At 42.5% G+C, this 14,828-nt stretch overlaps 1 protein-coding gene across 1 annotated transcript in view; it reads right to left on the reverse strand.

Moving 5' to 3' along the window:
* Positions 1–2,962: 2,962 nt before the first annotated feature.
* Positions 2,963–14,828, reverse strand: part of LOC138206890 (prospero homeobox protein 1-like) — a 33,532-nt gene continuing 21,666 nt past the window's right edge. The window contains exon 7 of the mRNA XM_069163730.1: positions 2,963–5,437. Within this exon, the coding sequence (XP_069019831.1) occupies positions 5,252–5,437 (186 nt within the window). The 3' untranslated portion in view covers positions 2,963–5,251. The remainder of the gene's footprint in view (positions 5,438–14,828) is intronic.

Here is a 14,828-nt window from a genome sequence, read left to right on the forward strand (position 1 = left end):
ATGGAAGGAGGGATGGAGGGAGGATGAGGGAAGGGGAAATGGATTTTAGTTAGTGCGGAAGGTAAAAAAGTAGATGGCAAGATAGATGGATGGATTCTTTGACTTATGGATCAGTAGATGGATGATGAACACATTATAAAAAGAAAGAATGGATCAGTGGATGTTTAGATTTTTTTAATGATGAATGCAAAAATGGATGGATGCATTCTGAAGAGAATATATTTTTGGACAATATACTGAATGATAGATGGTTGGGATATTGTCTGAAATATTAGATAACGCATACAAATATAAGATGGAAAAGAGACAGAATTTGGGGGACAACCTGCTGGAGAAACAATGGGATGCAGTGTGTGTTGGGAGAAGTGATAGCGCTGTTACGGCAGCTGTTGTGAACAACAATTAGTTTCATTCACCTGGGTGCCATCTTAAGGAACTGATGCAAATAAACCTGCAGAGCTGGCTGATTAAAGTCTGTTCAACAAGCTAACAGTGATTGTTTTAGCCAGTGATGGTCCGATTCAATCAGTCGTTTATTTGAAATATGTTTTCCAGTCGGCGTGTTAAAGTAATAATTAGAACTGGATTTAGCTTCCTAACAGGTCGGGATGAGGTCAGACGGTGCACCGAGGTTCTTCCAGAGTCGCTTTAAAAGACAATGATTGCGATATCAAACAGTGATGGGAGATGAATCCTCTCTTCTGCAATTGTGCAGCACAGACAATTCAGACAAAGAAATACCCTTGCCTGTTTGCTACTCCATCATTTTCACTGGCAAGTTTAGTGTGCAAAGATTTGAAGATTGACAGCTGAAGTGTTGTTCTCAATGCTCTTGGTCCAATTTCTAAGTTCTTTAGTTTTTCAACTTACAGTTAGCGTCATTATGGATGAAGTCTGCAGAATATTTTCTCAATTAAGTAATTGTTTGGTTTGGAAATGAGTAGAAAAATAGAGAAAAGAATTTCTCCCTCATCCCAGGCCGTAAGGCAGTGGATGTGAACAAATAAACTTTTTCACACACATACGCACAACACAGTCCGCTTTAGTAGCAGTTAACACAGAGAAGACAATTGCAGCTATTAGAATTATGTTGAGGAGAGTTTTTCTTCATAATAAACTCTCTCCCTACTCCATAACAGCGGCTATTACCCAACATATATCACCGTCATGCCATCTCTGTGGACAGTAAGTGTGTTTGTGTCTGTGTGAGGGTGTTTGTACGTTCGACAGGCTGATTGAGAATGAAACAATCATCGGGCCAACACAAACACAGCTGTTTTATTGTTGCGCTGCTCAGATGTGCTTTCACCGGCAGACGGTGTGTGTGTGTGTGTGTGTGTGTGTGTGTGTGTGTGTGTGTGTGTGTGTGTGTGTGTGTGTGTGTGTGTGTGTGTGTGTGTGTGATCATATAGCGCAAAGAATGACCCCACCTCCTGTTCAGCTGCTCCTTTTCAAATGAAAAGCTTTGGAAGTGGAAGCTAATGCACGAGATACCCTTCGTCTCTTTTCCTGTATATATGGACTCTGTTGTTTTCACATCTGCAACAGTTTTTTTTAATGCAAGTTTATTGCTGCATACAGGTAACAACTAAGCAACCTCACCATGCCGCACTAACTTCTCGTCCTCGCTGCAGTTTGGATGTGCTGAAAGTGGCAGATTTAAGTTGTAATATGTCAATTATTCAGGCTGATAATCATAATGTCATCTTATTAGCTGATGTTTACTGTGTCGGGAGTTTTTTATTTTAAGTCAACACAGACCCAGCACTTGTGTCAAAGATCAGTTAAAGTGTTTCACATCAAAAGAGGATAATGATTCCGGTTACGCTGCCTCATCTCTGGCCTCTAAAAGTTTATCTCAAGTTCTTAACATGAATTGCATACAGTTATGACCAACATAAAGGTACCCAATAAAAACTAAAACAATATGACCACTAGTAGCTTGATTATTGTATATCCCTTTAAAGCAATCTTTGTCTTGCTGAATACAAACCAATCAAATCAAAGCAACAGCTCCGTCTCAGACCGGTGTCTGATTGGATGCCTGTTTAACGATGCACAGCGACTGCATTTTGTTTTTACATTTTGTATGCTTTTATTTTGTTTTTATTCCCCTTTGACTTCCTTTTAGAAGAAAAAAAAATTCTGATTTAAAAAGGATTATTATAGGGGACATAGCTTTACAGATTTATAAACTGTTTTATGATGCTATTACTGCCATTGGAGTTCTGGCAAAACCGGTGTGTGTATGTGTGTGTGAGAGAGGGGAGAAAAAGGAGAGGCACATCGAGTGCTGGCACTTTATCCCGTGCTGGTGATGATGGTTGGCATTGTGTGATGCCAGTTAGTGTTTGGCGCCAACATACAGAGGGCATGGTGTGTGTTTGTGTGTGTTAGGGAGGTGAGTGGTGTTAGAGGAGGATAGATGAAATAAAATCTATGAGCTAGGAAGGCAAGAGGAGACAGGAGGAGGAGAGTAATATCAGTGATGGAGGATGAGCAGAGGAGGGTTAGAGGAGTGAGAACGATGGTAGGGAAACAAGGGCAGGCAGGCCTCGTCCCTGTGTCTTTGTGTGTGTGTGTGTGTGTGTATGAGCCTGTACCTATGTCTTTTTGTGCGAGTCTGTCCCTGCGTCTTTGTACTGCCTAATCTAGGCGTCAGCAGCTTTTTGAGGCTTTTGTGCTGACAATAATCACACAGCGCTCTTCTTTTCAATTCATCAGCAACAACAACAAGGGATCACATGTCCCCTATACAGAATCCAGAGAGAGGGAGAGAGAGAGAGAGGCAGAGAGGGCATGGATGGAGTTAAAGTGGCCATCATGTTGCCTGGTTACTGGTTGATGTTGAGTTGGTGTGTGGGCAGGCACATTCAAATGGTCAACGCCCTCTGCACCTCTGCTGCGCACAAATAGACCAGACGAAGTACGATCACTTACAAACAACCCGCCCTCCTTTTTTTGTTCAAAGAATAATTTATTTCATGTTGCAGTGTGATGGATAAACAATGAGTAAACCACTGGTCAAATCTGTAGCAAGCATTAATAATAATCATCATCATCAGAATAACATTAATAGGAATAATTATTTCAGTTATAAATAATAACAATATCAGAGTGATCAGAGTAATTATTACATCTATACAAGCTACAAATATCAACATTTTGTTGTATGTCTTTTTTTTTTTCTGTTGTTAAAACCTTTAAACACTTCACACACGACCTGGCCGGTGCAGCTGCCCCTCGTGGCCGACCAGAGCAGAGAAAGATCTCAAACCGCGGTTTGTTAGTTTTTAGGACTTAGTTTGAAGGTTTCAAGGATGAAAGGGACCTTTTTACATTTCTAAATTTAGACGGCATGAGCTCATGATTGTTTCTCGGTGTTGAAATCCTCTCTGTTTGTGTGTTTAAGTCTAATCAATATTTGAGTAAAATTTTGTGTATTGCTGAAGGTCAGCCTGTATGAAAGCACCATTGTGAGTTATGATGATGATGCTATGAACCAGACAAAACCTGAATGAATGGTGAAAACAGCAAACGCTTTTACAAAACTGACTTTTATAAATCCACATTAGTTTAAAAATAAAATAAAATTATGTCAAGTGATTTTGATGATGGGCAAATGAGGCCTCGAACAAAAATTAAATAAAACACACACCGACACCAAAATTGCTACAGCAGCAGCAACGGCCTGCATTTATCCAATGTCATACATCGAGGCAATTATTTAAAAAATGTTATAAATAAACCAGCAGTAGTTTAGCCTGATATAAGCTAATCATTTTTGATATTGGCATATATGGTGTATAGGCTGACCAAGACAAATTTTAATGCTGCAGAGAAATGCCAAGAAAACACAAGTTTAACCTCATGTAGTTTACATTACATAGTTTGTCCGTCTTCTCAGTACATATCATGTGCATACATCTTAAATATCCAAATTGAAGGGATATTTATTGTGCAAAAAAAAAAGTTTTTGCACACCTGCATACAGACAGGCACGCAGGAGATACAGCACTGGTCCAAATAAAAATCAGCTGTTTCAGCCAAGTGACCTTAGCACCTAGACGTAGCAACTGAATAAATTCACCAGTTTGTGTGTCAGCAGTGTGTGGGAGCAGATTTTTTGTCAGAAATGTTTAACAAAATCAGAGAGGACAATATGCAAATATCAATACAAGCATCTGCCTCAGAAACCCAGAATAAGTCAGGCTAAAAAATGTAAGGGAATTGAGTGAAAAAATAAAGTGAACAAATTGGTTTAGCTTTTTTTTTTTTTTGTCTCTGATGCTCTGGACACATGAAGGCGACGACAGCCTCGAGGGGCAGCCAGGGAGCGGTGGGGTAAGGAGAGCCACACAGTCAAAACAAACACTCAGTAAGTCTCAGTACAGTAAGAGGAGGATGAAGTCAAAAGAGGAGAGGAAATTAATGGGAGTAAACAACAACTAAGTTTGTTTTTTTGCCCAGTTTTTCTAGGTTCAGTTAAGGATTTGGGAATGCTACTGTGCTTTCCTATTCAAGGGGTGCGAGGTGTGTCTTTGTGTGTGCATGTGTATCTGTGCGTGACTGAGGGTTCATAGAAGAGAGGATGAAAGCTTATACAAAGGAGAAAAAATACAGAAACATCACTTTTTTTTTTTTTTTTTTTTTTTTTTTTTTTTTTAAATGTCCATGTAACTTAAAAACATCCACAATAAAAAGATTTTTATATATTATCTTCTTTATTTTTAGTTCGCTCCTGACCTGGAGTCACGGGCTGAAGAGTCATCCATCATCTTCCTCACCCCGTTGTTCCTCGAGAGCAGGATGAAGAGAAAGTTGGAACAAGGTGGAGGAGAAAGAGACGACGGGGTGTTCGACACGGAGAAGCTTTTCCATAAGTGCAAGGTGGTTCAATTTCTCTCTGTTTTGCTTTTAATTTATAAAAGTCCCAACACAATTGTTTAATTTGGGGATCGTCAGACCCCGAGCCCTCCACCTCATTCAAGAGCGATATCTTTTCTTTATAAAACATCTCAAGAGCACTTTTGTCTTTAAAAGATGGACCGACCAAAATGAACAAACCTCCCGTGGAAGCTTCTATGTAGAACCACTTCAAGACTGTGCATCACGTTATGAACACCTTCAAACGCATTTCATTTAAGACCTCAATCTAGTCTAACTCTGCACCCGTGGAGGCGTTTTCTTACAGTCTTCTCACGGTCCTCTGAGGTTTGTCTAGCTTGCCTCGTTTCCTCTCTAGTCCTAGTCAGTCATGGAGGAGCTCTTGTAGACAGTTGGGGGATTTGAAGACCTCGGGAACCTCGCTGTCCAGTTTGCAGATCACCTTGTAGATGGCCTTCTTCCAGGACGGGTCTGCGTCCTTCCCAGCCACGATGGCGTTGAAGAACTCGCGAAGAGTCACCTGGGACACCTCCAGAAATCGATCAGGAACCTGAGGGAGAAATGGGCAAAGGAAGAGTTAAAAAAAAACTCGGAAATCACGAAAACTATAGTTATACAGTCTCACAAACTGATTGTGTGACTAAAAATGATCTGGCATGAAGTGTGTGGATGTTTCAGGTGTCCATATATTAGTATTCCTGTTACCAAGTTCTTCTTCAAAACTTCCCTAAAATGTACTTCCCCTTTCTTAACAGCCCCCAGCTGCGTGTGTGTGTGTGTGCGCGTGTGTGTGTGCGCGTGTGTGTGTGTGTGTGTGTGTGTGTGTGTGTGTGTGTGTGTGTGTGTGTGTGTGTGTGTATTTCATGTCAGAGTTCCTTATGCACACAGGCTCCCACATAATGACAGATGACACACTCAGTCCTTGACAAAGGCAGGTGAACAGTTGTCTGTGATCTGTCAGACTCTGTGTGTGTGTGTGTGTGTGTGTGTGTGTGTGTGTGTGTGTCTGGTGGTGGTGGGGGTAGAGGGGGTGGGGGGGCGGAGTTTAAACAAGAATGAAGGGATTGCAGGGATCCAACTGTCCTTTCCAATGTAGGCATAAATATACTGTCAACACAAGGCTTTGTGTGTATTTATGTGTGTGAGTTTTAATGCCGTGTGTGTGAGTGTTTTTGTAGCAGTGTTTGACAGCAGAACAATGGTACTCACACACACACACACACACACACACACACACACTCTCAGACACGCACACATTTTTCATTCTTTTTTCTGCCCTTTCTCCCGGGGGCAAGATCATACAAAGACACTAAACAACCTGACTCGAAACCTCCCCCTTCCTCCTCCCTGTCTCTTTTTTTTTCTTCTTCTTTGGCGCTTTTTCTTGCATGCAGATGCACACACACACACACAGACACACACACACACACACACACACACACACACACACACACACACTGCTGACTCTTCCAGACAAGATACATCCACCTATACACCCCAACAAACTCACACACATGTGTAGAGGACAGCAGAGTGCCGTCTGGGTGTAACCCCGTCACGCGTGGCAGGACATGCCAAGGTTAGCCGCCACCAGAGCAGATGAATCGCTCCGCACACTCGCACACACTCGCTCACACACACACACACACACACACACACACACACACACACACACACACACACCCTAAATGATTCCCTGGACTCTCATATACTCCGTCTACCCTAACCTACCCTCTCTCTCTTTTTAGCTGGTCCCTTGAGACCACAGTTATTTCAATGAGGCCCTCTGTCATTGTCTTAGTATAGACACTACTGTACACACACACACACACACACACAATACACACATAACAGTTTAAACTTGGTGAGATCTGCAGGACCAGTCAGAAGTTCAGACACACAAACTCATTGTTTTCGTTCTGTAGATTAAAACTGAAAACAGAGTAAGCAAAAAAAAAAAGAAAAAAAAGAAGCAAAATAGGTTTTTATATTCTTCAAAGTTGCTTCTCTTGCTTTGATAACAGCTTTGCACACTCTTGGCATTAACTCAGTCAGCTGCAGTACATGAGGTTGTCACCTGGAGCCTTCCCAACAGTCTTGAAGGAGTTTCCACAGATGCCGAGCACTTGTTGGCTGCTTTTCCTTCACTCTGTGGTGGAGGCCAGATGCAGCACTCCATCATTCTCCTTGGTGAAATCTCAGCAATTAACCCAGGATAAACACTGGGAATTATCCTTCTTAACAAAATGTTGAAAAAGAATTGGGTTTTTATCATCAAACCTCAGCAGACGCTCAATAAATTATTAATATAATTTTTTTTTAAAAAGGCAAGAAAATAGAGAGAGCCACTAAGTCAAGATGCTGTTTAGTGGTTGCTGTGAAAAGTGCCCACTGGGACAAATAAAAGTTGAAACCTGAGCTTGATCTTGAAGATAAATGTGCATTTGAGGCGTCCTTTCCCTCCTGGAATACATCCCTTCATCCTTTAGTTGTTCAAATTTGCTCTCATCTTAAAACAAGGCAAATCCCCTCTGTTTTAATGTCTTCCTGGAGCTCCTCCTGCAAAACGTCCTCGCTTTCATTCATATTCTCATTGTAGTCTGGTGAGGTGCGTCCTGAACAGCTAAATTAACAAAGTCCAGGGGCCCTGATTGACTATTACCTTTCAGTCAACTCTCCTTTCACTTTCTTTTCCACATGTTTTCATCAGTCTGTTGTCAGCGATTGATTATCTCAAATTGCAAAGAGCAGTGAAACAAAAGCCGGCATGGACAGTTGGACAGATTCAGTGGCCTTGACCTAGAATTGCCCCTGTCCGGGTGTCTTTGTGTTGCAGCACGGTTACTGCCTCGTTCAGTCTGATGATTGGTGTGTTTTTAAAATGTTTCAGGGTGACGCGTGTCATCGCTGCGGTGCCGAGAGGACTCAAAGTGCTGAAGCAAGACCACGAAAAGGACACCGCTGACTCACAGAGAGGTAGGGAAACACAAGCACAAAGAATGAAATGAAGCTGGGAGAGGATATTGTGTGTCCGGTTGGGTGTCAGCTCAACTGGACAAACACGCACAGACACACACAGAAACACACACTTGGGTCCAGATGCCCAGATTTGTCTGGCCGTCGTAAATCAGTCCAATAAAGAGATCTAAATTAGGCCATCATCAATACAGATGGGCCCGTTTTCGCTCTGTGTGTGCGTGTGTGCTTGTGTGCGTGTGTGCGTGATTTACTCCTGGCTCGGACCTTGATATGGTATCTAGTTGCCAGGAGAGGCAGAGAGAGGGAGGAATGAGGAAAGTGGGAAACAGAAAGAAAGATAAAGAGGAAGAAAGACACTTCGTTCCCAGTAAACATAATTCGCATGATTGCTCCAGTTTGGTGGGTAAATATTGGATGAAGGGAGGCTCAATTACTCTGTCTTCACACACACACAGACACAGATGCGCGCACACACACACGCAGAAGGACAAGAGCCTGTAAATCTCTAAATCGCTGCCCAACAAAGAGGCCTACTGGGACGCCCTCCCTCCTGTTTCCCCCCCCGTTTCCTTCCTTTTTCTCTCATCCACTCACTCTCTTTCCATCGTGCTCCTCGTTGGCTCTTCCTTCTCTTCTTGGAAATTTAGTCTTATGTGAAATCACAAGAGTGTTTATCATACATCACGAGCACACTCATGACACTCACTTAAAGATATTTGAAGTGAGAAGTTCTCTGTGCTGACGGAAACCTTTGTCGTGATGACGTAATGTTTACCTGCGTTAAGGCTATTTTAAGCGCTTTTACTTTTGCTGATATATTTACTGCTTGTTTTCAATAATATGCCGCCGTGCTGCAAGCTGTTGTCATTTAGATTTTTTTCCTGCAAATTTATCCATCATTGCCTTTTGGTTTCTTCATTTGTATCTCTGTCTCACTGTTTTAGTTGAATTTAACCTGTGAAGCAGCTTTTATTTCTAAACGAGAAATACAAAACTTTTCGCTAGTTACACGTATTTGTACTTGAAAACATAATCTAGTCATTTCATTTTACTTCATTTAGTTTATGAGCGGTTTTTTAAAAGAAGCTAAAAATTGTTGTGACAATCTTGGCGATGCTTTGAGTTTTTGTGGGTAAGAATCTGGCACATTTTACAATAACAGCAGCCGTTTCTTTTTGTTTTTACACTAAACACAGTAAGAACTTTGTTATGAGCACGGAAAGTGATAGTTGCTGTGGCTGAAGACACAAAGATAGAGCAACACCTGCAGAAACACAAAACCAAACCTGAAAACATGAAGTGCAGAACCAGCAGTAAAGACTTGGCAACAGTGACGTCCGTTTCACTGATTTAGCTTTTTCTTTTTCACAGCGCATGTCTACGAGTACGAAAGGGCAGTGTTGCACGAAACATATTTTTAGAATAAAGGAGAGCCCTTCATAAGTAGGCTACTTCTTTATGGATACACTGCCCCATTTTTAACACATCCAAAATATCACAAAAACTTTCATTTCTGGGTAAAAGGACTAAATAAAGTTGGCATATATGTTGGCTCATGATGCATTTAAATATTAGGGTTATTTTCAGTTCGTGCAGAACTACATTTGAGACGAGAATATCCAGTTGAAATTCACGTACAACAAAAGTAAGGGTACTAACAGAAGTGTGTCATTTAAAACCCATCATTACTTCATTTAACACCTCTCTCAGTTCTTGATGTCTAATGATTAATAGTAAGGTTTTTATTCCACTTTAAAAGCTCCTCTTCCTCACAGCAACCATGTCATTTCATTAAACCATTTGTGCTTTAGCGTCTGTGATCCCATAGATGTTGTGTGAGTGTTTGTTGTTGTGTGGCCTTCTCTGTGATTTTTAGTTTGTCATGCTGAGCATCACCTGAAATGTGATACTGGTGTTTGTCGATGTTTGTTGCTGTTCATTCTGAACCAGAATCAGAATCCTCTGACCTTCGTCTCCGCTCTCAAATAAGAGGATGTGATCCTCCGCTCACCTCTGAGCCTGGAAATCTGGAAGTTTAAGGTCATACCAATGAGGCAGCTTCTTTTTTAGAAATAAATGTCAGGATCGTAAACATGAAACTAAACAAATCACTGCAGATTACTGAACTAATAAGAAGATGTTCTTTTTATCAGGACATCAAAGTCACTAAGTCATAATTGTGGCAAATGATTATCACTGTTAAATAACCTCTGCAATAAGCTGCACGTTTTAAAGGCATCAGTTCCTAAAAATGAGTTTGTACCCTCAGCTTGTCCTCTTCCAGCACTCCTGTTCCACTTCCTTTCTTCTTTTGCACCCTAAACCTCGCTCCTCCTTGACTCCTTTTTTCCTTTCCATCTTTCATCAGCTGCTCACCTGCTTTCCTCCCCACCTCCCTCCCTCTTTTCTCCCTGCCTCCCCTCTCTTTATGTCTGAAAATAAGCCCCTCCTCCTTCTCCATCTCCCTACACCCATAAGGATTAATGCTTTTCTTCTCTTCACGCTGCCACCATGAGACTAATAGAGACGTCTCCTCCGCTCTGTGTGTGTGTGTGTGATTGTGTTTGCATGTCCTCAGTTGACTCTACCTGTGCACATTTCCATACGTCTTCCTGCCTGCCTCGCTGTGCTTTTTCTCACCATCTCGCACGCGCGCTCACACACATACACACACACACACACACACACACACACACACACACACACAGTGGGCTCTTAAGAAATCACTATTCAAACACCATATGTTAGATTCTCTAGGTGTACAAACAGAAAGACATTGTGTGTGTGTGTGTGTGTGTGTGTGTGTGTGTGTGTGTGTGTGTGTATGTGTGTGTGTATGTGTGTGTGTGTGCGTGTGTGTGTTTGTGTGTGTATGCGTGTGTGCGTGCTGTTCCTTCTGTTTTATGTTAGATGTTCTCCCTCCGTCTTTGTCGGAGATGTTGGCGCCGTTTACTCGGGTGTGTTTACATGTGCACACTTGTTTATTTAGTTACGAGTGATGCTTTCACGTTTATGTGCTTTGCTTGATCATTTTTCACTTTGCTTGTCCTTTTCAAACCACCTCCAGTATTTGCACCTTGCTCTTTTTTTTCTGATGAAACACACACATACACACACTCCTCGAGGCTCTCTCTTTTTTTTTCTCCTTTTCTTGCCATTCATTCGCTCTGTGGCCTTGAGGACCGCTTTGCTGTTGGTCAGTGGAGTATTTCTCTATCATGGAGACAATACTGGAACTCTTTCATGTGCTGCTCCTTCTGTGGACTGAGCAAAGGCTGTGTGTGTGTGTGTGTGTGTGTGTGTGTGTGTGTGTGTGTGTGTGTGTGTGTGTGTGTGTGTGTGTGTGTGTGTGTGTGACTAAAGCCAGGCCTGATAGCAGCAAAAGCGAGAGAGTGAGAGAGAGGAGAAGGAAAAAGGAAGCAGATGCTCGTGTGTTGGCACAAAAATGATATGTCCACTCAGTCGCACGCACACACACACACACACACACACACACACACACACACACACACACACACACACAGCCAGAGAAAAGAGTCATTTTTCTCTTCAGCTTTGTCTTTTTCATTCAATTTTTTTCTCCTTCAACAGGAGCTAATCGATAGAAATTTCAAATGCTGACATTTCATCATTTACTTGCAGATGTAGACGTGATTTTGGCCTAGAATTCATTTGGAAAGAAACATTAAGAAATTGAAGTCCTCTTTACTTGCGTATGATCTAAGGTGACACTTTGAATTTTTATTTTTTTTCTTGAATGTGGCACCCATCTGTCTCCTTTATTCTCTCACAATCTTCCTCTTTCCCTGCTACACCTAGTTGTGCTCGTCTTCAAATATTAAAGGCCGCTCCTTAATTTGTGTCCAAAACAGGATTGTTTTGGTTTGATACTCTAACAGTACAGACCTCTCCTTTACACTGAGCTCTCGAAGCACCTCTCTCCTGCTGCAACACACACATACTGTGTATAAGTGTCCTCCGCTTGCATATTTTTAGTGTGACTGACTTTTAAACCTGAACATTTGGAAGCATCTGATAAAACCACAAGCTGCTATCGTTTATGTCATTGAAGCAGGCAGCCAGGGGAATGAGCTCTGTTCCTCTGTGTTCCCGCTGCAGCGTACAGACTGCACAGGAATAACACAGACAACAACCTTCTGGCAACCTGCTCTTTGACACAGTCACCCATATTTGCACCAGGCAGGCAGCAGCCATTCCAAAGTGAAGCAGGAAATACGGTGCTGGAAAGATCTGACACTTTGACAGTCTGCTTTGGCAACACAAATAGAGTTGGATAAATAATCAGCTGTTCGATGGCAGAAAAATCTCAACATCTCGACCTCAGTTGTATTTTTTTTTTATTGTGAAATTGAAGGTAAAAGTGGAGACTGGAGGTTCGTCCAGGACATCAGCAATATGTTTCCTTTCTCAGCTGCTCTTGTGTCAATCAGTCACTGATCTCACTGTTACCAGGACAATGACAATAAAGTTTCTCTTTGTTCAGCCTGCATGTGACTGAGAGGAAGGGTCTGCGTCCTGAGATTGCGTCTGTGTGTGTCTGTGCTCACTATCCCATCAGTGTGGGTATCCTCGTTCTGTGCGCAGTCCTTACGAGTGTCGTCGTATCTGCAGTTTGTGTGTGCCTCCTCACACACGTGCTGCGCTTCCTTGGATTTGTGTGTGCGTTCTGTGCTTCCTTGTGTGTGCGTTTATGTGTGTCACCCATAGAGGACAATAGCCTGGGTCATCTGACTGAGAGGCTGCAGACCACTAGTATCACATGATAGAGGCTGAAGGCCACGTCTTTGTTACCAGGCCTATTGTTAAAGCTAAGGAGACAGCTGGGGCAGGGGAAGGGAATCACTGCATACACAACACGCGCTCGCACACACACACACACACACACACACACACACACACACACACACACACACTTACAGGAAGACCATACACAGGCACACATGCACACACACTTACATACGCCGCCCCCTCGTGACTCCAATCAAGCTCAGTGACAAAGATGATGCCTTCTTCTTGTCAACTGGAGTACTAAGAGAGAGACACACACACACACACACACACACACACACACACACACACACTGCAAGCAGATAGCTATAATTATAGTGACAGAAACTGGCAGGTGGCATTGTCTGTACCATACCGCTCTATGTCAACCGGCAACAGAGAGAAAGAGACAGTGAGTAAGGCTTAGTTCCTTAGTGCTCATGCTCAGTTCACATAGATTGCATGTGTGTGTAGCTTAGTTTCCTAGAAATGTTTTTGCATTTATGACTAATTTGCATCAGTAAATAATTTTGTTGGAATTGACGCCAAAATGACCTTTTCTTTATTTTTTACCTTTGCATAAACATAAACCAAAGTGATTTTACTTTAAAGACATAATAATCGTCCGAAGCTCTAAATTCAGAAGGAGGCAGAGATCAGAGGCAGAGAACGAGGGTGGAGAGACAAAGAAAGCAGGACAGGTGCAGTCTTTGAAATTCACCTTCTCTTAAAAGGCTGGTCCATTACCTCGGGTGTGCGTGCGTGCGTGAGCGTGTGTGTGTGCGTGTGTGTGTGTGTGTGTGTGTGTGTGTGTGTGCGCGCGCGCCTTCTGGGTAGGTTACAATAAGAAGAGGTGAGAACAGAGACGCAGGAGAAGTAAGGATAAAAAAAATTACCATTATGACAAAACTGACCTGCTCTATTAGAGTAAATAATAGTAATTATTGACCCAAACTTCAGCATTAAGGCGTTCTTCTTTTTCTTTTTCAAAGAGAAGAGAAAATCTGATAAAAATCCCACTTTCGGAATCGATTCCTGGGAGTCGAGCGCTGCCCCTTTTCAGTGGACTCTCATGAAGAGGAAGCGGAAAAGATGAGTGAATAGATGAATGAGTGGAGCGAAAGGATGACAAAGAATCTAAAACGGCGGAGAAAGACATGAGAAGTTTAGCCTTTCATGAAGTGCACAGCTTATGAAACCAGATAGCCCTGAAATGTGAGTGTGTGACCACTCTGTGGCCTCCAGGTGTGCGTGTGTGTGTCTGTGTGTGTGCACACTTTTCAAAGTCAAAGGGCAGATTTTGGTAGCAACCACACCCACCCTTCAAGGCAGGGTATCTCTGCTCTTTCTGACTAACACAAATGAGGATCTGTATGTCTGTGTGTGTGTGTGTGTGTGTGTGTGTGTGTGTGTGTGTGTATATCAGCGTGTGTGTGAATGTGTGAGGCGCAGCTGTGCCGTTGTTTGGTGCTGACAGAGCCAGCGAGGATCCTTGAACTGGAAAGATGAGAACGTCCTCTAGAAGGCTCCATAAAAATGTCTCATTGTCCCTCCTCACCCAACACGCGCACACTTTCACACACAGACACGCACACATACACTAAAGTACGACAACTCGGTCTCCTTCCATACTCCAGGCCTTCCACTTCATATTTAGATGTAGTGTCTGTCTGTTTTTGGCATGCTTAAGCCACCAAACTGTCGGTGCACTCGCAGTAAAACCTGAATAAGTTTAAACACACACTGTCAGGCAAGTTAGGAGTGCCATGCCCGATGCTGTTGGCAGATTTAACCAACAACTCGTCAATCTGTTCTCAGTACAAAAAAAGAGGAAACGTATCTCTCCATCTTGGCAGAAGGTAGAAGCTACCACCTTTCCCTGAGTGTCCTGGCAAAGAAAATGTCTCTCTGTCCCTTTTTGTTCTCCCACTTTTTTTCTTTTTTGAAGATGAGGCTATTCCCTGTTTACTTTCCTTTTCTCCAGCCTCCTTTCTTTCTTTGCCTTCCTCATTAGTTTATGGGCAGAGCTGCAATTAGCACAAAATTGTTTCAGAGCTGAGGGGAGGGGAAGGAGGAGAGAGGAGACAGTAAGGATGGAGGGAGACAGAGAGGTAAACAAGAAAGAAGAGTTGAAAGAATGTGGCTGGAGAGGCGGGGAGGAGGAGGTAATTAAT

Source organism: Embiotoca jacksoni, unplaced genomic scaffold (genome assembly GCF_022577435.1).
Source record: "Embiotoca jacksoni isolate LCO1_2020_lvr unplaced genomic scaffold, fEmbJac1.0.p SCAF_30, whole genome shotgun sequence".
Classification (NCBI taxonomy): Eukaryota; Metazoa; Chordata; class Actinopteri; family Embiotocidae; genus Embiotoca; species Embiotoca jacksoni.